The sequence below is a fragment of the Capricornis sumatraensis genome, chromosome 19, assembly GCF_032405125.1.
Source record: "Capricornis sumatraensis isolate serow.1 chromosome 19, serow.2, whole genome shotgun sequence".
Classification (NCBI taxonomy): Eukaryota; Metazoa; Chordata; class Mammalia; order Artiodactyla; family Bovidae; genus Capricornis; species Capricornis sumatraensis.
Genome location: NC_091087.1, coordinates 31,396,498 through 31,422,050, shown reverse-complemented (window position 1 = coordinate 31,422,050; position 25,553 = coordinate 31,396,498). Strand labels below are relative to the sequence as shown.

The 25,553-nt window shown below is 42.5% G+C and overlaps 1 protein-coding gene across 1 annotated transcript in view; it reads left to right on the top strand.

Moving 5' to 3' along the window:
* Positions 1-25,553, top strand: part of ADAMTSL3 (ADAMTS like 3) — a 309,610-nt gene that overhangs the window by 221,292 nt on the left and 62,765 nt on the right. Inside the window, exons 20-22 of the mRNA XM_068990959.1 lie at positions 11,288-12,359; positions 19,585-19,712; positions 22,107-22,235. Coding sequence (XP_068847060.1) covers positions 11,288-12,359; positions 19,585-19,712; positions 22,107-22,235 — 1,329 coding nt within the window. The remainder of the gene's footprint in view (positions 1-11,287; positions 12,360-19,584; positions 19,713-22,106; positions 22,236-25,553) is intronic.

The following is a 25,553-nucleotide window of genomic DNA, read 5'->3' as shown; positions in this document are numbered from 1 at the left end:
GCAGTCATCTCTATCTTCAGTGTACATGAATTAGTATAGGTACATGCATATGCATGTTTCCTGTAGGAAGGTGATAAAAAATGAGCGGAGGGCTGCCCCCATGGTAGCTGAAAATAGGGCAGCAGTGTGGTCATGAGAAATGGGGTAGGGCAGCAGTCCTCAACCTTTTTGGCAACAAGGACCAGTCTCATGGAAGATAGTTTTTCCACAGCCAATGAGGAATGATGGTTTGGGGATGATTTAAGCCCATTACATTCGTTGAGCACTTTATTTCTATTATTACTACCTTGTAATATATAATGAAACAATTATACAGCTCACCATAATGCAGATTCAGTGGGAGCCCAGAGCTTGTTTTCCTGCAGCTAGATGGTCCCATCTGGGGGTGATGAGAGAGTAATGGGGAGCAGCTGAAGTACACATGGAGCTTTGCTCACTCACCTGTGTGACCCAGTTCCTAACAGGCCAACAACTGGTACTGCTCTGTGGCCGGGTGTTGGGGACCCTGGGATAGGGTCCCTTTCCTGATTGTTTCTCACTGTCTTTAAGTATTCACATAAAAAGAAACACTAACTGCCTCAGGTACCCTCCTGAAATTATGGTAAGAAAAAAATCAGAAGGTAGCTATTATTTTTAATGCTTCTTAGGAAAAGAAATATAGGTACACACACACACACTACTAAGCTTACCAAAAACTTTCCTGAAGAAACTTACAAAACAAAGTAACAATAATGACTTTTTTTTAAAAGTCATAGCGTTATAGCATTTACTGAGCACTTACTCTGTGAACCTCCCTGCAGGCATTATTGCAAAAACAATGGCATCCTCTTCTCACCACCACCAGGAATGAGCCAGGGATGAGCCAGGGATGAGCTTGGCACTCACATCCTCCCCCTGCTGCCTCTGCACCATATTCTCTCTGTCATCTCACAGCACGCACGTGGACCCCACCTTCAGATGCTTTGACCCGCAGGATCCTTTCTACCTTTCTCTAGGACCACTACAGGTCCATTCTTTCTTTCTGACATTTGCCAACATCCAGGACAAACTGCACCCATGACTTTCTCATACCCTAATGTCCCTAATCCCCAACGTGATCAATTTCCCTGACCACCATCACATCTTGGCATAGGGACACCATGGTGTTGGGGTATGGCTTATTAACAATGTTGTGATAGTTTCAAGTAGACAGCATAGGGACTCAGTCATACATATACATGTATCCATTCTCCCCCAAACTCCCGTCCCATCTAGGCCACTGCAGAACATTGAGCAGAGTTCCCTTTGCTATACAGTAGGTTCTTGTTGGTTATCCACTTTAAATACAACAGAATGTACACAATGGAGTATTACTCAGCCGTTAAAAAGAATTCATTTGAATCAGTTCTGATGAGATGGATGAAACTGGAGCCGATTATACAGAGTGAAGTAAGCCAGAAAGAAAAACACCAATACAGTATACTAACACATATATATGGAATTTAGAAAGATGGCAATGACGACCCTGTATGCAAGACAGGAAAAAAGACACAGCTGTGTATAATGGACTTTTGGACTCAGAGGGAGAGAGAGAGGGTGGGATGATTTGGGAGAATGGCATTCTATCATGTATACTATCATGTAAGAGTTGAATCGCCAGTCTATGTCTGACGCAGGATACAGCATGCTTGGGGCTGGTGCATGGGGATGACCCACAGAGATGTTATGGGGAGGGAGGTGGGAGGGGGTTTCATGTTTGGGAACACATGTAAGAATTAAAGATTTTAAATAAATAAATAAATAAATACAACAGAATGTACATGTCCATCACAAACACCCTAACTCCCCCCATCCTCATTCCTCATTCCTTGGTACTCAAATAGCTTTCTGCTCTTCCTCCTGCCCCCATCTCACCGTCTGCCTATTTAGTTAATGCTTCATTGTGACCTTCCTGCACGTTTTTGTCCCGGGACTTCCTGCTCTTGCATTAGAAACCACTCCTCTTGACTGGCATGTCGTCATCACGCACTTAACCAATGCTGTAGTCAGATCTCTGTGCCCTTCCTTAACCCACTGCCTCAATGACCCTACTCATTCAACCCTGATGGGTGATCACCTACTTTTAGGTGGTTTTTGTTGGCTTGTTTTTTTAGTTCCCTGACCTGAGCTACTGGGATTTGCTAAAGAAAATAATGTCACCATCCTGATTAGACATACTTCATATTCATGCTATTTGATTTACCTGGGCAATAATATGTGGATTTTTTTTCCTGTTCCTAAGAATTCCCAAGAAATTCATCATAGCAGTTATTTCCTAATCACTGTACTGACTACCAAGTTCTCATGTCTCCATGGATGAACTCACTTTTATTCCACTAAAAATGTCAAGGCTTGTGGCATAGCAGAGTGACCTTCTAACTGTCCCCTCTCCTTCACATCACATCCACCTGCTTTGCTCATCATACTGGAAATATATGATCTTCTTTTTAGGCCTGATCCCTCAGTGATGGAAGGGGTCTGAAGACAAGAAAAATCAAGCCTGACTATGCTGTGATCTTTATTCCATTTCAAGGCTCCATTTTTAGAAATGTGTCCTAATCAGTGCCTTGAGTTTAAGTGAAAACTATCCTCTTTGGAAGAGTGAGTCTTCTTGCTCTTCATTTTGACCCTTTGATGTGCAATGGGGTGAAGACTGGGGGGTGGGGGTGGACAAGATGTTTTGAGCACTCCCTGGAGGCCAGTGGTGCACCATACAGTCCTTCCAGTTAGAGGCCCCTTCCTGCTTCTCCCCAGACCTTCCCTGCATTTTCCCACCTCCAACTTTTCCTCCCATAAATTCTTCCCTTCACCGTATCTAGTGACTGTCACTCTTCCCATTCTTGAAGGACCAGAACAAATCCTACCTTCCTCTATAATATTTCTCAATTTCTTTAATCTCCAAAAGGTATTATGACATTGTGGTTAAGCCAACTAAAGTCTAATCTCATTTCTTTCAGTATCTCATCATGTAACATTGATACAGACTCAATCTCTGTGAGGCTCATCACAGAGCCTTTTTCATCAATAAAATGGGAATGGTAATTATACCTACCCCATAGAATTGTTCTGAGAATTAATGCCTAGAAAGTGCTTAGAAGCAGTGCCAGGAACATACTGTAGGCTCAAAAATATTAGTTATTTTTCATGTCATTACCACCTTCCTTTAATTCCTGTCATGGCTTTAAGATGGGGTAAAATGTAACAGTAACTAATATTGTATCTTCTGGATCATTAGGATATGAGTTTATATGGGGTAGTTAGGCAATAGCTCTGGACATTTTTTTCATATATAGGCCCCCAAAGCATGTATAATGAGTTGTACTCAAAGACATGTTTTTCAAATGTGTCAGGCTTAGATCAGCCTCAGATTGTTATTAAAAGTCTCAGATTGCTATTAAATGTCTACCTGTCTTGGCTGCTAATAAGGCATCTGAAGAAAGTAATGTTTGAGTTTAGATTTTTTTTTTTTCAGTGATGGCTCCTGGTTTAAGGGTTCCTGAATTTTGGTAAAGAATTCTTATTTTTAATCCAAGTATTGACATCAAAATGGTTGAGGGCAGGGAGGCACCCAGACATGTCCTGTATGATTGAAATGTCGAGAACAAACGAACAAATAAACAAACAAACAAACATGTTGTCAATCAGCCATGTCCAACTCTTTGTGACCCCATGGACTGTAACCTACCAGGCTCCTCCGTCCATGGGATTTTTCCAGGCAAGAGTACTGGAGTGGATTGCCATTTCCTTCTCCAGCGGATCTTCCCGACGACCCAGGATCGCACCCAGGTCTCCTGCATTGCAGGCAGACGCTTTACCCTCTAAGCCACCAGGGAAGCCCCAAAATGTCAATAAAAATATGCCTTATCCCCTTCCCAGGTTAAGTTGAATCCTCTCACTTCTCTGCAGCTCCTGGTGGTCCTCCTTGTACCAGCCTGTTCAGCTCTCAGACTCTCATCTTCCCTTCTTCTGCTCTTCCTCTAAGCCTTCTCAGCTTCCAGGAACACCCAGCCCTGCCTGCCTGACAGAGCTGCAGCCCTTGGAAACCCAGCCAGCCACTAGGCTGCCTCACCAGCACCTTTCTTGGGCTGGTTGTTACCTCCTGCAGCATCCAACAGCATACATTCATTTTATCTTTTGCTTGTCATTTGTTTGTTATTCATTCAATAAACAGTAAGAGTTTACTATGTACCAGGCACTATGCAGTGCCCTAAGGACAGAGATGATCTCTCTGCCTGGGCATATATTGTTTTCAGTGTCAGATGGCAGTATTTCATTATCAGTTCTTTCAACAATCATTCTTCAGATGCTACTGTGTTTTAGATGTTATGATACAAAATGAAAAGAATCCATTGTCTGGTCTCTAAGAACTCATAATCCAGTAGGAGAGAGACATACATAAAGAAGAATAAAGTGCCAGTGATGTCATAATGGGATGTAGAAGTGCTCGATCCCTCTAGGGGATGTGAAGGAGAGCTTCATAAAGGAGGAAGCTTTGAGCGGAATTCTGAAAGATGTGTCCCATCATTAGACCCACATGGGATACAGGACAGTCTGAGAAAAAAGAGAGCAGTGTCGACAGAGGTGAGGGATGTCAAATGGAGTGGGGCATTTCTGGAAACTGCACACAAACCATTACCCTGTGACCTTTTTTTCCCCTTTAATATGCTGTGGGCTGTAGAACAGGGACTTGGGAATGACCAGCATGATGTCTTCATGGCCTCATCCCAGGAGTACTAGTGCCTCTTTCTGAACGGGGAAATGACTTAAGATTGGATATGGTCTTTGAATATCAGGTGCTGGGGCTTAGGGCATGAAAAATAGTCAACCTCCCTTCTCATCCCCTGCCACAAGCAAATACCCCTTTATTTATCAGAGTTCTTATCCTGCCCCTCCCCCAAGAGCTACCAATACCCTGTTGTTTTAGAAGCCTCATACGCACAAATGTCAAGACTCAGAAGGTTCTACTGCTTTTTCTTTTTAAGAAAGAATTAAAAATGCACTCTTGCTGTGCCCCGCTTCCTCCCTTATAACTCCTGCTTGTTTTTGTGTGAATCCCTGATCCCCAGATGAAATGGATAATACTGTGTGTAGACCGCTGCATAACTGTCATGATGCAGACTCCGGGTTGTTCTGTATAAAATGCAAAACAAATGTTTTTATTGACAAAAAAAATTCAGTAGAATTAGAACAGAGGCTGAAAAATGGGTAATGGTGAAATAATGCTTGAGAAGTGGGCTGGAGAGCATCTTGAAACCCATGCTGAGGAGTTTAGATTTTATTAAAGAAGGAAATGACATAGTCAGATTTTATTTTGTTTTATTTACTTGGACGGCTATATAGATATATTTTTCAATTAATTTTTATTGGAGTATAGTTGTTTTACTATGTTGTGTTAGTTTCAGCTGTACAGAAAAGTGAATCAACCATTCATATACATATATACCCCTCTTTTTAAAATTTCCTTCCCGTTTAGGTCACCACAGAGTATTGACTAGAGTTCCCTGTGCTATACACACTAGGTTCTCATTAGTTATCTATTTTATATAAGGTAGTGTATGCATGTCAATTCCAATCTCCCAATTCATCCCAACCAACCACTTCCCCCTTGGTGTCTGTACATTTGTTCTCTACCTTTGTGTCTATTTCTGCTTTACAAATAAGTTCATCTGCATCATTTTTCTAGATTCCACATATAAGTGATATTATATGATTTTTGTTTTTCTCTTTCTGGTTTACTTCACTCTGTATGAGTCTCTAGGTCCATCTCCATCTCTGCAAATGGCACAGTTTCATTCCTTTTTATGGCAGAGTAATATTCAACTGTATATATGTACCACATCTTCTTTATTCATTCCTGTGTTGATGGACATTTAAATTGCTTCCATGTCCTGGCTATTGTGAATAGTGGTGTGCACATAGACATATTGGGAAAATATGAATGTGCGAGTCTAGTCAAGGGGATATGACAATATCTAGGTGAGAGAATATAAGGACAGAAGTGGTGAGGATGAATTCCAACATTTCAGGTGTCCCATCTAAGTATCCGTTGCCTGGCTAGAATTGGAAGCTCAGAGGAGAAGGGTATGTTTGTGTTTAACAAGTAACTCTGGGACCAAGTAGGTGGTGAAGAGGGAGAGGGAGCTGTTGTTTGTTACCTTTGCTGATTTCTGTGGTATAGATTCTCCCATTATGTGGCTTCCTGCTACTAATGTGACATCACTACCTGCAGAGTTGGGAACGGACACCAACAATCCCATGGACCTGTGAGTCAATGAGAGGAAGGGCCAGCAGACCAATGGACAGGGAGGAATCGAGGCGACTCCAGTTTCTGCCTTAAAGAATTGCAGGCTGGACTCTGAGGGCCAGGGCTTCAGGGAATAAGACAACTTAGAGGCTGCTTTGCAGCTGAAGCCCATCTGGGAGTAGCAGGAGTCATGTGCTGGTGAGACAAGTGTAAACACCCAGCACAGATGGCTTGGGGCAGAAACCTGGTGTGGCGCCAAGGCTCAGAGTCATGGCAGGGATACAACTGGAATCATGGCAGGACACGAGCATGTAAACAGCCTTGGGAACTGGGCAGGGAAGGCTGGCATAGAGGCCAGAAAGAGGACCTTCAGAAGGAAGAGCTTTTCCTTTTCTAGAAAAGCTGAACGATGTGGTGCTTCTCATGTCCAGTGCATGGGAGAGATGAGGGATGGCTTGGTGTCCCCACACTGCCCACGGCCCCCCAGTAGGATGCCATGGGTTCCTGTCCACACCATCTCCTCAGACTTGTTTGGTTCGGCAGTTTGGGGGCACATACAAATGCAGAAGGAGGCAGTCACCCCAAACCAGACAGATTCCTACCCAAGAACTGTGTCAGAGGATGCCAGGCTCCAGGCACTGCTCTGAAGGGACTGACAGGAGTCACAGAGGGAAACTGGCCCAAGTCCTAGCAGATCCTGGGTCCCAGAGCACTTCCCAGGCACACCTGGTCACTGAACTGCTCTATACCTTGTGTGAGAAGTGGCTAACCAGGCCTGGTTGGGAATGGATCTGCCTTCCAGCAGATGGGCATGCAGCCAGAGGAAGGGACTGGGCTACTCGTGTGGCTCACCCAGCCATGGGCCAGTCCTTTCCCAAGGCTAAACACCACCTGTCACCTGCAGACTCCCCAGCCTGCTTTTGAAGGCATCATGGCCCCATCTGTTAATACTTTAAACCCCAAGCTTAGCTGGGGACATCTGGCTACCAGTTCTAAAGGTACTTAGAACCCATCTCTATGGTAACTAGAACCCATCTTCACACAGGATGCTGTGTGGGATCATACCAGCCTCAGATCATCTCCAGCCTGAACCCTGAGGTAGGCATATGCTTCCTTCCCCGTATGGGCTTTGACCCCTTCCCAGTAAAAGCAGGAATATTCAAGCTATGGCCTCATCTGTAGCAGCCTTAAGAGAGTCTCTCTCCACCCCTCCCTCAGTTGCACAAGTTCAAAATTCTGACGTTGACCCAGCTTAAACTCTGATTTAAAGAGCAAATTTCAAAGCCATCCATGTTCACCATCTGTCTTTCCCATAATCCATCATGGAGTATGGATTATGGGAAACAATGACCAGACAGGGTGTTAAACTGAATTCTTTTAAATAGTAATAAAAAGATGCCTGTATAGGTATCAGTATATATAAACACATGTATGCAGGTATTATGGCTAGGTATGTGTATACACATATATTACACACCCTGCATTGTGACAATAGGCCACTTTTAAATATTCATAAAAAGCAACCAGCTAATTAAAATTAGTGAGTGTTAGTCACTCAGTTGTGTCCAACTTTTTGTGACCCCATGGACTGTAGCCCGCCAGGGTCTTCTGTCCATGGGATTCTCAGGCAAGAATACTGGAGTGGTTTGCCATTCCCTTCTCCAGGGGATCCGCCTGACCCAGGGATCAAAACCAGGCTTTCTTCATTGCAGGCAGATTCTTTCCCCTCTGAGTTACCCATGCTAATAAAAAAGGAAATAAGCAAGACTAATATAGAGTTATGTCTTGAATTGTACATTTCCGTCATATGCAGGCACAAATTTGGCTCTAAACTTGATAACATAAGCACTGTCTTGGAAAAGGCAACCTGGTCAATGACACAGTTCAGTGTTCATTGGGTAGGAAATGAATTAATTACTGAGAGGAAATACAAGGATTCCTGATGGTAAGACCACAAAGCATCCTCCTGCTTCCTCCTACAGAGGACACTGCATGTTGTAAAGATTTTGGCAGGGTTCTCACAGAAAACACAGTGGCTGTTTCTTATTTTCCCTTCCCTGTTCACCAGTAGCAGCCCATCAAATTATCTTTGAGTTAACCCAGTGAGACAGTCTGGGGTGGTGGTTCTCAGTCTTTGCTCTACATTTGAGTCTCCTGGGGAGGTTTTACAAATTTTGATGCCCAGGCTTCTGTTCCCCATAAGTCAGAATATCTGGAGAGTGGGACCCAGGGTAGTAAAATTAAAAAATACTAACAATGGGTGCTCCTAATTGACAGCAAAGTTTGAGAACCACTGCCTCTAGTCAGAGTTGATACTGAAACTCTACATACCAGTATGTCTGTGTTATTGTTGTTCAGTTGCTAAGTCCTGTCTGACTCTTTGCGAGTCTATACGATTTGGGAAAGTAGAGAAATACTTCCAGGTGGTTAGTCAATAGCCTTGGCCTGAACCCCAGGACTGTCTCCCAGCTGCTTGGACCCTTCTGCTGGGAGTGGTCCAACACACTGTCGGGAGAGGAGACACTCGGAGCAGCAGTGTTACAACAAGACCTGGTACAGGGCTATAGCCGCCATCTGTTACAATGGATCGAGCCCTTGTGCAGACTGCTATTATGAGTGGCATCTCTGGGACTTCCCTGGTGGTCTAGTGGCAATACCCCATGCTCCCAATGCAGGGGGCCTGGGTTCCATCCCTGGTCAGGGCACTAGATCCCACATACCACAACTGAAGATCCCACATACATCAACTAAGACCCAGTGCAGCCAAATAAATAAATGTTTAGTTGCCAAATCCTGTCTGACTCTTTGCGACCCAATGGACTGTAGCCCACCAGGCTCCTCTGTTCATGGGATTTCCCAGGCAAGAATACTGAAGTGGGTTGCCATGTCCTTCTCCAGGGGATCTTTCCAACCCAAGGATCTCCTGCAAGGATCAACCCATGTCTCCTGCATTGCACGCAGATTCTTTACAGCTAGAGCCATCGGCGAAGCCCAGTGTTTGCAAGTGAATGTGTTAGTACCTCAGTCATGTCCGATTCTTTGTGACCAAGGGGCTTGCTAAAAAAAAAAAAAAGATGGCATTTCTGCGTATAATAACAGGTGAACCACAAATTTAGCGGGAATCCTCCTCCTGCTTTTGACCACTATTGAACAGCAGTAAGTTTAAAATTCTGTGTTGCCAACCTAAAAATAAATCTCTATGTCTTAACTGACTGAGGGGATCTTGATGTCCTCTGTGAAGAATCTGTATCCCAACAGGTAAACATGTACACACGACAGGCCATCTGGCTCTACTTCAAGCTGATCCGAGGGGAGGGAGAGTTCACTGGCAGTACCTTGGACAAGGGGACTGGCCTAGAAATGGCATCTCAGTGGAATTTGCTTGCAGACTTATTACGCCTGTCCCTGATTTAGAACACACTCTACTGCGGAAGTTATGCATCTACCCCTGTTGTTTTTCTGAACCTACTGCCACCCCCATACCCAAGCAGGCAGCAGCCAGACCCTAACGGGATCATGAACCACCCAAGAGAAATCAAGAGTTATTCCAACAAGCACAATCTGGGTAGTGTCCAGGGCCTGAGAAGTCCGTCTTAAGTGGACTTCCCTCTGGTGATCTAACGATTAAGACTCCACACTTCCATTGGAGGGGGTGCAGGTTCGATCCCTGGTCAGGGAACTAAGATCCCACATGCTGTGCAGCAAGGCCAAAAAGTTTCAAAGACAAAAACAGAAATGAAGTCTCAATCTAGTTCTCCTCCCAGCATACCCCTACCAGTGTTACAGCCGTAACCATTGGAAGACCCATAACTGGGGTCCTCTGAGGCTCTTAGGCCCCTGTCTCATGACCTTCATTCCACAGTGTCATTGATGTGAGTCCAGTCTCTCTTCTGTTACTCCCTGGTGCTTCCTGCCCTCTAGCCCATGGACCTACCTACATCTTCAAAGAGGAATCAGATTCCCACCCACATCACATCCCCCTACCTACTTACTTCAGTATCACCCCAGGATGCATTGAGACCTTCCTTCCTGCAAGTGAGAGGCAGTGCAGGGGTGGGGGTGGGGCGGCAGTGCAGGGGGAGTGGGGGAGGGAGGAGAGCTGCTTCTCTTGGGGGATGGGATCTGGGGAGCATCCTCTCTGGCCTCCACCCATTACCTGTGGCTGGTGCCCAGGACAAGGAAGAGTCAGCCCACCTGTGATCCCTCGCTGCTTGCCCCATTGATGCTGGCTGGACCCGCCTTTGTCAGCTGACAGTAATGTCTAAGAGCTCATACATCCCACTACTGTGCCCTTGATAAAAATGCTCTGACTTCTCACATTCCTCCAGTGAAGGTGTTAATATCACCTGCATGTTATAGGTGAGAAAACTGAGGCTCAGAGCGAGTAGATCACTTATTCAGATGGTAGTGGTGAGATTCACTCTCACCATTCAGCTGGCTTCCAAGTGCCAGTTTGAGCTTTTCTTCTTCTTCCATCACTGGCTTCTTCAGGCCCGCATGCTAGTTTCACTGGCCTGCTTGGGTGATCTGCTGTGGTTCCCAGCTGCATCCTCCTTTTCAGATCCTTTAAATACATTCACTCACCTCCCCACGCTCACTGCCTCCTTCAGATTTTGGGTACCCTGGGCTGAGCCATATTAGATCCTCAAGAGCCTCCCAGATGGTGGAGGCCCCGCACATCAGATGTCCCCTTATTGATGGAAACATTTAACCATTTAACCTCATGCCTCTCCAAACCAAAAGCTCCTTTATAAAATAATTGACATGATTTCATGCAATTCATTCTTTGCTGCTAAAGTGAAATTTGTGAAATTTGTCCCCATTTATGGATATGTGTATATATATACATACATATATATCATAAATAACTATATATATATATATATATATATATATATCTTTTTTTTAAGTTCTCAAATGTTTTAGAAGAGAAAAGAATTTGCTGATTTCTGTCAGCCTTGGAAGAGTATGGACAAATGTTATTATAAAGATATTTGTGTTTTGCTTTCTTTATTTTTCCAACAGAAATGAAACCAGAGATGAAGGCCAGGGTCGGGGAGCAGGGTCCTCAGATCCTCGGTGTCCAGAGAGTCTACATCCAGACAAGGGAAGAGAAACGCATTAACCTGACCGTCGGGAGCAGAGCATACCTGCTTCCCAACACATCTGTGATTATTAAGTGCCCAGTGCGACGATTCCAGAAATCTCGGATACAGTGGGAGAAGGACGGCCATTGTCTGCAGAACTCCAAGCGACTTGGCTTCACAAAGTCAGGCTCACTGAAGATTCACAGCCTTGCGGCCCTTGACATTGGTGAGTACCGGTGCATCGCAGGCCCCGCACAGGAGACTGTGGTGCTTAAGCTCATTGGCACCGACAACCGGCTCATTGCACCCCCAGCCCTTGGAGGGCACACCAGGGAATATCCTGGGATGGACAACAATGAGGCCAATAATTTGGGAGCCACATGGCATAAGATGAGGCTGATGTGGAACAACAAAAACGAGCTTTATCTGCACAATGGCCAAATTAACAATCAGTCTCTCTTGAGAGCTCTGTTGGGCCACTGCAGCCCTTCTGCAGGAAACGCCAACTCCTGGGAGTTTGAAAACAAGCAGTTTGAAGCAGCAGTTAAACAGGGAGCCTATAGCATGGAGACCGCCCAGTTTGATGAGTTGATCAGGAACATGAGCCAGCTCATGGAAACGGGGGAGATCAGCGATGATCTGGCATCCCAGGTGATATATCAGCTGGTGGCCGAGTTAACCAAGACGCAGCCTGCACATGCGCACTGGAGGGGCATCCCTGGAGAGGCTCCTCCCATGGCTCAGCTAAGGGGGGAGACTGGAAGTGTGCCCCAAAGCTCGAACTCCAAAAACTCAGGCAAGCTGACATTCAAGCCAAAGGGACCTGTCCTCTTGAGGCAGAGCCAACCCACCTTGATTTCCTTTAATAAAACAGTAAATTCAAGGATTGGAAATACAGTCTACATTACAAGAAGGACGGAGGTCATCAACATACTGTGTGAGCTTGTCACCCGCAGTGAGGCCACCTATACGTGGACCAAGGATGGAGCACTGTTACAACCCTCAGAAAAGTAAGTACAATCAGAGTACAGTGTTTTCTCTGAGATGCCTTCTAAATGGATCTTCCAGCTTTCCTTAAAATATTGTCAAATTCCTTCTCCTAAGAATGTGCTTCCAACAGGATCCTTTGGAAAAGAAACTCCAAAATGTTAGGGCATGACATTAACATATGCACTGGAATTCTAAAAATGAAATTGTACCATCACAGTCATGACCATGAAGGTGTAGTACAAAACTGGATACCATAAGATTAAATGTAAGCATCTACAGACTCTCTCTTTTCAGGTCACATAATACTTAAAAATAAAATCAGGGACTTCCCTGGTGGTCCAGTGGTTCAGACTCTGTGCTTCTAACGCAGGGGGCATAGGTTTGATCCCTGGTCGGGGAACTTAATCCCACATGCTGCGTGGTGCAGCCAAAAAATTAAAAAAATTATCCCTCCGAAAAAGTGAAATCAATCGGGCCATTGAAAAAACATACTTGCAGTTCTCTTAGAATGTGCAGGAACTGCAAGAATCTTCTATATCTGGGAGATGTGGTGTCTCATTTGAACTCACACCAGCCCCATGAGTCTGGCAGGGCAGGAGTTGATACTTTCTCAATGAGATCATTGAGGAATAGACTCTCATGACTAATTCACGGCCAGTCAGAACCAGGGACCACGTCTTCTGGACCCCGCCAGGGATGTTAGAGGGTCACACAAATAATAGCTTTGGTAGAAAGATTACCTGAAGTCATTTTCTAATATTAGGCAATGATTTATGTCACAAAATCCAAAAGTAAGATGATAAGGATCAAAGTTTTTTGAGACGTTTGAAACAGTATTCAGTCACCTTATTTATTGTAATAGCTATCCATGTCAGTGCAAAAATGTCACATTTCATTCATTTTACATAAAATAACAGAATAACAGAACCATTCACTCATTTTGTGTTCTCTGCTGTCTCCAAATCTTGCTGTTAACACACACAGGGTTGTAGACGTCTTGCTTTCTTTCAATTTGCATTCAACAGCTCCTTATCCACCTCCATGGATTGTTAAGAGACATAGATGTTAAATTGTTTTGTAATCCATAAGGTACTTTAAAATTGCAAGTTTTATTTTTATCATCCTTTTTTTTCTGCATCACCTAATGTGTGAAACATTAAAAGAAATCTAGGTAAAATTCAATTTTTATAATAAATCATTGGACTGTCTTAGAATGGAAAGATAGAACAAGTCTAATTTTTAATTTTTTTGCCTAGAACTCTGAACATTAAGAGTGTAATGTAGTTTTTGAAGTGGAATAAACCTTCCAGATCAACTAACTTAGCAGTGATCAAATCTTTTGGTTTTAGGACTCCTTCAAACTTAAAAAAATGATGAGAAGCCAAAGAACTTTTGTTAATTTGAATTAACTTTATGTTAATATGTTAATATATCTCATGATGTTTATGCTGTTAGAAATTAAAACCATGAAACATTTTAAATAGCTGTTTGTTAATCAATTTAGAAGTAATAGTAGTAAGCCCAATTCATGTTCATGTAAATAACATAATTTTTGAAAAGCAGTATTTTAAAGATTAATGATAATGGCATTGTTTTACATCTCTGCAAATCTCTTTAATGTTTGGCTTAATAAAACATAGCTGGGTTTTCTCCTCAATACTCTACATTCAGTCTGTTGCCATATGTTGTTTTAATTGAAGTTTATGGAGAAAATTGGGCTTCATACATATATAGATAAGTTAGTTGGGAGGATAAGGAATACATTCATAATCTTTTAAGGTAATTATGGCTATTCTTCTTTAACGCTACACTAAAAATAGACAAGCAGTAGTTTCTTAAAGGTTAGGTGGAATGTGGAATCTAAAACCATGTTAAAGAGATTTTGGTAGTCTGTTACAATGAAATCTGTTGCTTTATCTTGTTCTTTGAATGGATCTTTTAACTAGACTAGATTTTATAACATCACACATTGGTCATTTGGAAAATGTTGGCTGACTGAGTTATACACATCTTCCAAATGTTAACACATTCCATTATACAATATCCAAAATACATGTATTCTTTAATATTACTATCCCAACTTTTCAGAAAAGTCTTTGAGCTTTGGGAAGCAGTCAGACTCACAGTGAGCATGACTGATTTTCTTGAATTCTAATTGTCACTTGAAAGCTTGAATTTTATCATCGGCAACAATTACTGTCAGTTGTTTTCCTTGCATTGGCCAGCTCATTTTTGTTCGTTAAAAAAATATATTTTCCAAATACCTAAATCCAAATACCCTGGCTTATCTGTCAGTCATTATTTCAAGTAAAGTAGTATGCCATGAAAAAGGAGCCAGTTCAGCTAGCAATTCAAACAGTCACGCCCACAGACTTTGGCAGACAGCAGAGATATGGTGTGTATTTCCTGTTTTGTTGTACAGAATGTTAGAAAACTTACACTCAGGGGTAGAGATTTAGTGAAATAATTTCTACTGCTTCATTAAGGACAGTCTTATGGGAAATTGGCATTTTGTTTTTACTGCAAGTGTGTGGTAGCCAGAATACAGTGACTACTGGTACACTTTGCTGCCACAGCTTTTATTCCATTCTGGTGCCAAGTTTTATCCACAACTGCTTTTATTATCAGTGCAAATGTCAACACTCACAGTGAGAAAGGCAAATAATAGTATAGTATCAATATTTACTATTATGAAAATAGTTTTGACCTCACGGATCCCTGAGATCCAAGGACCACCCTTTCAGGATTGCTCAACAATTTCCCTTTAGAAATTATAAGGAACATCAGCCAAACCCAAATTGAGGAACATTCTATTTATTATCAGTAGTCCTCAAAACTGTTCAAAGTCATCAAAAAAAAGGGAGGGGGTGGGGGAAGACAAAAAATTGCCACAGACCAGAAGAGACTACAGAGACACAATGTCTAAATACAATATGATGTCCTGAATGGGAGATTGTGCAGCAGGATAACAACATTAGTGGAAAAACTAATGAAATCTACATAAAGACTGAAGTTTCGTTAACAACAGTGATGGACCGATGCTGGTGCCTTAGTTTTGATGAAAGTATCATGTGCTGAGGATGTTCACATCAGGGAAAACCAAGAAAGAAGGAGATAAGAACCCTCTGTACTGTCTCCGTTGCTTTTCTGTAATGCCAACATCATTCCAAAATAAAGTTTATTTAGAAAAAAAAAAAGAAAGAAACTATAAGAAAACAGAGGCTGAGAAAATTGATCAGCTGATTTGTGGCCATAAAGTACTAGAGGGATATGGTAGAAGACCGTGGTTAGTTCAAGTCAGTGTTGAACTGAGTTGATTTGTGATTATCTGATTTGCTCAAGTGGAATTTGCATTAGTTTCTGTGGCTGAGGCTCCTGAAGATCCCATAAAGATTCTGCCATCCTAACTCAGACCTCTTTCTGCATATTTAAGGACCAGCATTTGACACTGAAGCAGTCCTACTTGGCTAGTAAGAGTTTTTGTTTTTAATATTTTAAGGGAATTTTTAAAAGATCTATTTTTATTTCCATTTTTTCTCTAATATACCTAATTAATTTTTTCAACTTATGTTTAAATTTCTTTATGCAAGAAAAGTTCTCCAGTTTAGATACATTTTTCTGACTCTCACAAATCTTTTCAACTGAAGTCATGCAGAAATGGAATGATGTTTCCAAGTGCCCCTCTCCAATAGGAGGCAACAGTGTAGGCGTGGAGTGTGTTTGGACAAGCCAGCTGAGTAAGAGATCACAGCTAGGAAGCAAAGGCTGTGGGTGGATTCCCTAGGGGTGACGTCTGTGAAGAGATTAACTTCATTATCACTTCAAGTAAAGAATAAGATTTTGTGGTGGAGGTCAAGATCAGATTCCTTAAAGGACTCTACCTTCTGGTTCTCCAGCCCAGGGACTGGTCCAGCCTGGATCCTGGGTGACATCACCTGGCAAGAAGGTTCATGTGTGCTCAGCTATTTCTTGGTGACTTCTTGCTGTACTGTAAAACTGAGGCCCTAAAACAAAGGAATCCTTTGAGAATTGCTAAATCATACAAACATACATATGAAATAATTTAAAAAAAGATTTTCATGTATAAACATTTGTCACATAGAGTTGTTAGTTTTACTTTTTTTCTTAATCAACTGTTTCTTAACAGCAATTTAACAGTGAGAGCCTAGCCCTGGTCATAGCTACCTCTGCCTTATTCCTGTTTTTGTTCTGGGCAATTCAGCTGTTTTGCTTTCTTCCCACCTTTGTATACTTCATTTGTGGGTTGCACGGGAGCTTGCATTCTCTAGTACATTCATTCTCTACCATTACTCTGTTCTACTCTAGTCATTCATACACTGAGTCATTAAATGCTTTCGAAAACTGCTATATAAAAGGTACTGTGCTAGGCATTGAAATTGCACAGCTGTGAATAAGATCTTGTCCCTACTTTTGAAAAGATCACAATCTCATGAGAATGAAAAGATATTTCATCAAATAAATATATGAACCAAACCAGAAGGAGCCCAGAGGGGGAAGAAGATAACTCTAGGAGTATTGGAGAAAGCTTTACAAGGGAAATTACATTTGCTCCAGGACTCAGTGGGTAAGTCAGTGTTGCCAGAAGTGGGGAAGGGCATTCCAAATAGAGTGAACAACATACGCAAAAGCTCAGGGTGATGAAAGACCATGGAATGTTCTGGAAACTGTTAGAGGTTCTTTATAGCTACAGCAGAGGGTAAGCAAGCAATGTAAAGTGACAGGAAATGAAGTGGCCCAGTTCAGTTCATGAAGAAACATAGAGTATTTAGCAGTTGGTCAAAACAGTCAGTCATGCTTAAAATCTTGCATGCTAGACTTCAGCATTAGGCAAACCAAGAACTTCCAGATGTCCAAGCTGGGTTTAGAAAAGGAAGAGGAACTAGAGATAAAATTGCCAACATTCACTGGATTATAGAGAAGACAAGGGAATTTCAGAAAAACATCTATCTCTGTTTCATCGACTACGATAAAGCCTTTGACTGTGTAGATCATGACAAACTGTGGAAAACTCTTAGAGAGATGAGAATACCAGACCATCTTCCCTGTCTCCTGAGAAACCTGTATGAGGGTCAAGAAGCAACAGTTAAAACCCTGTATGGAACAACTGATTGGTTCAAGATCAAGAAAGGAGTACGACAGCACTGTCTGCTGTCACCCTGTTTGTTTAACCTATACACCAATCACATCTTGAGAAATGCTAGGCTGGAGCAGTTACAAGCCGGAAGGTGGGAGAAACATCAACAGTCCCAGATATGAGGATGATACCACTCTAATGGCAGAAAGTGAAGAGGAACTAAAGAGCCTCTTGATGAGGGTGAAGGAGAAGAGTGAAAGAGCCGGCTTTAGACTAGATAGTAAAAAAAACTAAGATCATGGCTTCTGGCCCCATTGCTGCCTGGCAAATAGAAAGGAAAAGATGGAAGTAGTGACAGATTTCCTCTTCTCGGGCTCCAAAATCACTGCGGACGGTGACTGCAGCCATGAAATCAGAAGACGATTGCTTTTTGGCAGGAAAGTGATGACAGACCTAGACAGTGTGTTGAAAAGCAGAGACATTGTTACTCTGCTGACAAAGGTCTGTATAGTCAAGGCTTTGGTCTTCCTTGTGGTCACGTATGGTTGTGAAAGCTGGACTGTAAAGAAGGCAGAAGTAAAGAAGGCAGAACACCAAAGAATTTATGCCTTTGAACTGTGGTGCTGGAGAAGACTTCTGAAAGTCCCTTGAATAGCAAAGAGATCAAACCAGTCAATCTTAAGGGATATCAACCTGAATATTCACTGGAAGGACTGATGCTGGAAAAGATGGAGGGCAGAAGCAGAAGAAGGCATTAGAGGATGCGATGGCTGGACGGGATCACCAATGCAATGAACATGAACTTGGGCAATCTCTGGGAGATGGTGCGGGACAGGGAGGCCTGGCATGCTGCAGTCCACGGGGTCACAAAGAGTTGGACATGACTGGGCACTGAACAATAACAACAACAGAACAGTCCATATTGCTAAGATCTGTAAAGTGGGAAGAAGGCAGGTAAAAAAATAGTATATGGACTGCTGATCCAGATTATCTATTAGCAACTTCAAATCAATAAGAAAAAATTAAAATTAAAGTAAAACAAGTATTCTTTCCCATCCCCTGAATCAGTATCTCACCTGTGAGGATACTGGATACTCTTGACCAGCTCTGATTTTCTAAGTGGTATTTACATGCAGGTGTTTGTGAATATCAATAATTGAGAAACCATAAGAGGTTCACACAGTGTAGCCCTGATTCTTAACAGCATGCTCAAAACCCAATATAATGCAGCAGTAGCTTTGTTACTTCCACTGAGCTTTTCATACCATGAGAAAATAACCATTTCCAAGGAGCAGTAACTAAAGGTCCACTCACTTCCAGCGTGAAAATCTGAACTGAAAAATTCACATCTGTAGTCTGTTAGAAAGGCTCAGGGCAGAAAATGAGGGCTTAACCTCCAGCAAACTAATACTTACTAGTTTGTCTTTTTTTAAATGTGGTAAATTAAGCATTGAGTCCATCCGGAAGAGTCTGTTCTCATGCAGAGTGAGAGAGGAAGTCTGGATCTCTGAGCATAGTCCACCTCTACCATCTCAATGAGTTGCAACCAAGAAGAGTGACTTTTCCACACTCCAGTTTATATGTTGCTGTTTAGTCGCTAAGTTGTATCTGACTCTGTGCGACCCCATAGACTGTATAGCCTGCCACGTTCATCTATCTATGAGGTTTCCCAGGCAAGAATACTGGAGTGGGTTGCCATGCCCTCCTCCAGCTCCAGTGTACACGCTGCTGCTGCTAAGTCACTTCAGTCGTGTCCGACTCTGTGCAACGTCATAAACGGCAGCCCACCAAGCTCTCCCGTCCCTGGGATTCTCCAGGCAAGAACACTGGAGTGGGTTGCCATTTCCTTCTCCGGTGCATGAAAGTGAAAAGTGAAAGTGAAGTCGCTTAGTTGTGTCTGACTCGTAGCGACCCCATGGACTGCACCCCACCAGGTTCCTCTGTCCATGGGATTTTCCAGGCAAGAGTACTGGAGTGGGGTGCCATTGCCCTCTCCCATAGTGGTCTGCTTATAGGCAGGAAGCTCGACAAGATTATCTTCTGGATCCTTGCCAGCCTAAAGTCAATGTCTTCATTCTCTATGGGTCGCTGTGGTTCTCAAGTAGTTCAATGTGTCACATGAACACATCCTCTTTCTAACTGTTCTACAGAGTCATTTTGGATGGAATGGGGAAAATGCAGATTCGGAAACCTACAAAGAAAGACCAAGGAATATATGGATGTGCTGTAGCTAATCATCTCGGTTCAGATGTGGAAAGTTCTTCTGTGCTATATGCAGGTAATGCCCATTATGCAGCCTGGAGTGTTTTGGTGTGGTCTGGTTTTTTAACATTAAACTCTGGAGCAGCAGTTTCCATGCTTCACACAGCAGAATCACCGGGGAAGGAGATGTTAAAACACAGATCTCCAGACTCCATTCCCAGGGGTTCTGACATAGCAGGCTTGGAGTGGAGTCTGAGTATGTGCACTTTTTTTTGGCCTTGAGGCATGTAGAATCTTTGATCCCAACCTGGGATCAAACCCATGACCCCTGCACTGGAAGCAAGGAGTCTTAACCACTGGAACACCAGGGAAGTCCCAAAATGTGCCTTTTTAACATGTTCCCAGGTTATGCTGACACTGCTGGCCTAAGGACCACGCTTTGAAAACAGCTGCTCTAGAGTTCACTTTCTAAGAATTGGAAATTAACAAGATGGGGTTTAATTGGTGATGTTAATAGTGCTGACATTTCATTTTTAAAATGCCACCATCCAACAAAAGAGATAATTACCCTTTAAAGTTCGATGTATACCTCCCAATGGCACTCCTCTGCCCAATCCTTAAAAACACTTTCAGGAAATTGTCATTGTAAATTAGTGTAAATTGTCCCAGGAGGTAGACAAATTCATTTTAATACTAAAGTGTGCTTTTTGATGAAGGAACATTTTTAGCTGGCAAAGTTGTAAGAAATGCTTCCTTGTGGCAAGCTCATGTTCTGGGATCAAATATCAAATAAGAAAGTTACCCTCCAACTCTCTGCTCTGTGGTTTGGTATCTATGGCTCAAATAATTAAGATAAGATAAGGAGAAAGACAATTATCTGGGATTGGAATCCAGCATTTAGACAGCCACGCATTGATGTAGGCAGTCCATCACATCTATAACCTGAGGAGGTGGGACCAATTGATTTTCAAAGCTCCTTGGATCTACATGGCTTGGTGCCCCCTCCCTCTCCTGGCTGCATTCCCATGGTAGGGCCTTCACACCTTGATTCCTGTGCCTTGATCCTCCTGGATGATTCTCCTCTGTGAACATCTGCTCCTTTCCAGAAAACCTCAGTTTTGAGGTTCTGGATTGTTGGGAGGAACAGAAGTCTCTCTTGCAGCTCCCAGGTTTCCTTGTAAGTCCATCCCAGGATAGCCCAGATTCGTGGGAGAGCTGGTGCAAGGTCCGTAAGGGCCAGAGGACACATGACAACAACAGTCCTTTCTCAGCCCCAAAGTCCCTGTATTTTCAACTCCCAGCATACTGTTTCAGTGCCCCAGGCACTCCAGGAACAGATGGAACATTTGGTCACCTGAACATGATCATTCCTAAATTCTCTTCTGCAGAAGACATGGTTACCAAACAGCTAAATGTTGTTACTCTTTCACTTGCTATGCATTAGTGATTTTAAAAAAAGTAAAGAAATATGTGAGAACTTCCCTGGTGGCCCATCGGTTAAGAATCTGCCTTCCAATGCAGGGGATGTGGGTTGAATCCCTGGTTGGGGAACCAGGATCTCATAGCAGTGGCTCTATGGTAGAGAAATGTGGCCTTCCTTGACCCACACATGCTCCTGAGAGACCCCTGGGCAACCAGCACCTTTCTATACCTCATCACCCATCACCCTGTAATTGGTAGACCCCTACATACTCCTGAGAGACCCCCGGGCAACTAGCACCTTTCTCTACCTCATCACCCATCACCTTGTAATGGTAGTGGTGTCTCCCACCAGTCTCTGAATTGATTGAGGACAAGAATGTTTGTGTTCCAACTTGGTATTTCCGTTGTCCAGCCCAGGCACAGAGTATATTTCCTGAATGACTTCATAAATGAATCTGGTAAAAGTACATGGTTCTTAAAATCCAGTAAAGTAAAAGTCTGAATGAGTTCCTGATTCTTTATGACCTTGTTTTTATTATTTTTTTCCATGCAAGTTTTGTGCAGGTTTCATTCACATTTTCCTTCCAGAAAGAGAGTCAGATGGTCCCAGGACCTGGTGTGTTTTGGTCCTGCCTTTACTCATCCAAGGATGCACCATAGAGATGTCACTCCTGCCCTGCCATGCCTTTCTCTGAATGAATTTCTGACTTCCTTCTTTTTCAAATAATCAAAGAGGATTTTATCCTCTAATTTATCCCCTAATTTTATCCTTTAATTTATCCCCAGTTTTGGTTATAAAGCCAAAATATCCTCACAGTCTGTACATGGTGGTTGCAATGCCTCTTTGTAGATATCTCATCTGTGCATCCGTCCATTGAGCACCTCCAGCCTGTGAGTGTGCAAGTCCCCATGGGGCACCACAGGGGATGTGGACTGAGCCAGGAGTCTGCACCTGTTCTCCAGGAGCTTGGCAGAGCTTACCAAGTGCAGTGCGGTCACTCAGAGCAAAAGCCTGAATCTAACAGTTTCCTGCTCCCTTTGAATTAAGAGGCTCCTGTCATCTTGTCTGTTGGAAGAAACATCACCAGACCAGAGCATGGCCATCTCTCCATTGTGATTGGCGGCTTCGTGGAGGCACCCCTGCAAACAAATGTGACCATACAGTGTCCTGTAAAAGGTGAGTGTGGCCATTTCTAGTGGGAGGGCACAGGCCAGCCCAGGGTGGCCAGGAGGCACCAGCTAGCATTTTGGTAGCTCAGACAGTCTTGTGGGCTTAAAAATCTGTTTTTTCAGCACTCAGACAGAAGATCTGTCTCGCAAGAGTGAGCATACACCAGCTCATAAGGCTCGTGTATAAAATAGAGTACGCTTTACTCATTCTCAGTGAGGGCTAGGAGGACATGAACACGACTTCCCTGTAGCCAGTGTGTTCATACTGGCCAGACCACAGCTCTCTGTCCCTGTGGCAGGTCTGCACAAAAGGCCAACTTCTAGCAGGTGATTGCCTAGAGAGTACAGAGTCAGAGTGAGGAGCTTTGTGGGAAATCATTAGCTGTGTCCTCCAGCTTGACCAAGGCTGTGCTGGAGAAGGCCAGGTCAGCAAGGGGGAATGTCAGGGTCCTCTGGCCTAGTTGGTCTGTCCTGGACTGTCCTTGGCTGAGCGTCACCATTCTATGCCTTGGTGGCTCTTTCTGCTCTGTTTACAACAGCCGATAAACCTTTCTAACTGATTTATCTTTTCTTTAGGAGAAACTACATTTTCATCCGATCTTATCTTAATCTAGGGCCATTCTGTCTCTTTTGTTTTGTTTTTGTTTTGTTTTTAATATAAATTTATTTATTTTAATTGGAGGTTAATTACTTTACAATATTGTATTGGTTTTGCCATACATCAACATGAATCCGCCACAGGTATACACATGTTCCCCATCCTGAACCCCCCTCCCTCCTCCCTCCCCATACCATCCCTCTAGGTTGTCCCAGTGCACCAGCCCAAGCATCCAGTATCATGCATCAAACCTGGACTGGCAATTCGTTTCATATATGATATTATACATGTTTCAATGCCATTCTCCCAAATCATCCCACCCTCTCCCTCTCCCTCTGAGTCCAAAAGACCGTTCTATACATCTGTGTCTCTTTTGCTGTCTCACATACAGGGTTATCACTACCATCTTTCTAAATTCCATATATATGCGTTAGTATACTGTATTGGTGTTTTTCTTTCTGGCTTACTCCACTCTGTATAATAGGCTCCAGTTTCATCCACCTCATTAGAACTGATTCAAATGTATTCTTTTTAATGGCTGAGTAATACTCCATTGTGTATATGTACCACAGCTTTCTTATCCATTCATCTGCTGATGGACATCTAGGTTGCTTCCATGTCCTGGCTATTATAAACAGTGCTGTGATGAACGTTGGGGTACATGTGTCTCTTTCAATTCTGGTTTCCTCGGTGTGTATGCCCAGCAGTGGGATTGCTGGGTCATAAGGCAGTTCTATTTCCAGTTTTTTAAGGAATCTCCACACTGTTCTTCATAGTGGCTGTACTAGTTTGCATTCCCACCAACAGTGTAGGAGGGTTCCCTTTTCTCCACACCCTCTCCAGCATTTATTGCTTGTAGACTTTGGGATCGCAGCCATTCTGACTGGAGTGAAATGGTACCTCATTGTGGTTTTGATTTGCTTTTCTCTGGTAATGAGTGATGTTGAGCATCTTTTCATGGGTTTGTTGGCCATCTGTATGTCTTCTTTGGAGAAATGTCTCTTTAGTTCTTTGGCCCATTTTTTGATTGGGTCGTTTATTTTTCTGGAATTGAGCTGCAGGAGTTGCTTATATATTTTTGAGATTAGTTGTTTGTCAGTTGTTTCAGTTGCTATTATTTTCTCCCATTCTGAAGGCTGTCTTTTCACCTTGCTTATAGTTTCCTTTTTTGTGCAGAAGCTTTTAAGTTTAATCAGGTCCCATTTGTTTATTTTTGCTTTTATTTTGGGAGGTGGGTCATAGAGGATCCTGCTGTGAATTATGTTGGAGAGTGTTTTGCCTATGTTCTCCTCTAGGAGTTTTATAGTTTCTGGTCTTACATTTAGATCTTTAATCCATTTTGAGTTTATTTTTGTGTGTGGTGTTAGAAAGTGTTCTAGTTTCATTCTTTCACAAGTGGTTGACCATTTTTCCCAGCACCACTTGTTAAAGAGATTGTCTTTAATCCATTGTATATTCTTGCCTCCTTTGTCAAAGATAAGGTGTCCATAGGTGCATGAATTTATCTCTAGGCTTTCTATTTTGTTCCATTGATCTGTATTTCTGTCTTTGTGCCAGTACCATACTGTCTTGATGACTGTGGCTTTGTAGTAGAGCCTAAAGTCAGGCAAGTTGATTCCTCCAGTTCCATTCTTCTTTCTCAAGATTGCTTTGGCTATTCGAGGTTTTTTTGTATTTCCATACAAATTGTGAAATTATTTGTTCTAGCTCTGTGAAAAATACCACTGGTAGCTTGATAGGGATTGCATTGAATCTATAGATTGCTTTGGGTAGTATACTCATTTTCGCTATATTGATTCTTCTTATCCATGAATATGGTATATTTCTCCATCTATTAGTGTCCTCTTTGATTTCCTTCACCAGTGTCTTATAGTTTTCCATATATAGGTCTTTAGTTTCTTTAGGTAGATATATTCCTAAGTATTTTATTCTTTTCATTGCAATGGTGAATGGAATTGTTTCCTTAATTTCTCTTTCTATTTTCTCATTATTAGTGTATAGGAATGCAAGGGATTTTTATGTGTTGATATTATATCCTGCAACTTTACTATATTCATTGATTAGCTCTAGTAATTTTCTTGTGGAGTCTTCAGGGTTTTCTATGTAGAGGGTCACGTCATCTGCAAACAGTGGGAGTTTTACTTCTTCTTTTCCAATTTGGATTCCTTTTATTTCTTTTTCTGCTCTGATTGCTGTGGCCAAAACTTCCAAAACTATGTTGAATAGTAGCAGTGAAAGTGGGCACCCTTGTCTTGTTTCTGACTTTAGGGGAAATGTTTTCAATTTTTCACCATTTAGGATAATGTTTGCTATGGGTTTGCCATATATAGCTTATTATGTTGAGGTATGTTCCTTCTATTCCTGCTTTCTGGAGAGTTTTTATCATAAATGGATTTTGAATTTTGTCAGAGGCTTTCTCTGCATCTATTGAGATAATCATATGGCTTTTATTTTTTGATTTGTTAATGTGGTGAATTACATTGATTGATTTGCGGATATTGAAGAATCCTTGCATCCCTGGGATAAAATCCATTTGTTCATAGTGTATGATCTTTTTAATGTGTTGTTGGATTCTGATTGCTAGAATTTGTTAAGGATTTTTGCATCTATGTTCATCAGTGATATTGGCCTGTAGTTTTCTTTTTTTGTGTGCCATCTTTGTCACGTTTTGGTATTAGGGTGATGGTGGCCTCATAGAATGACTTTGGAAGTTTACCTTCCTCATTC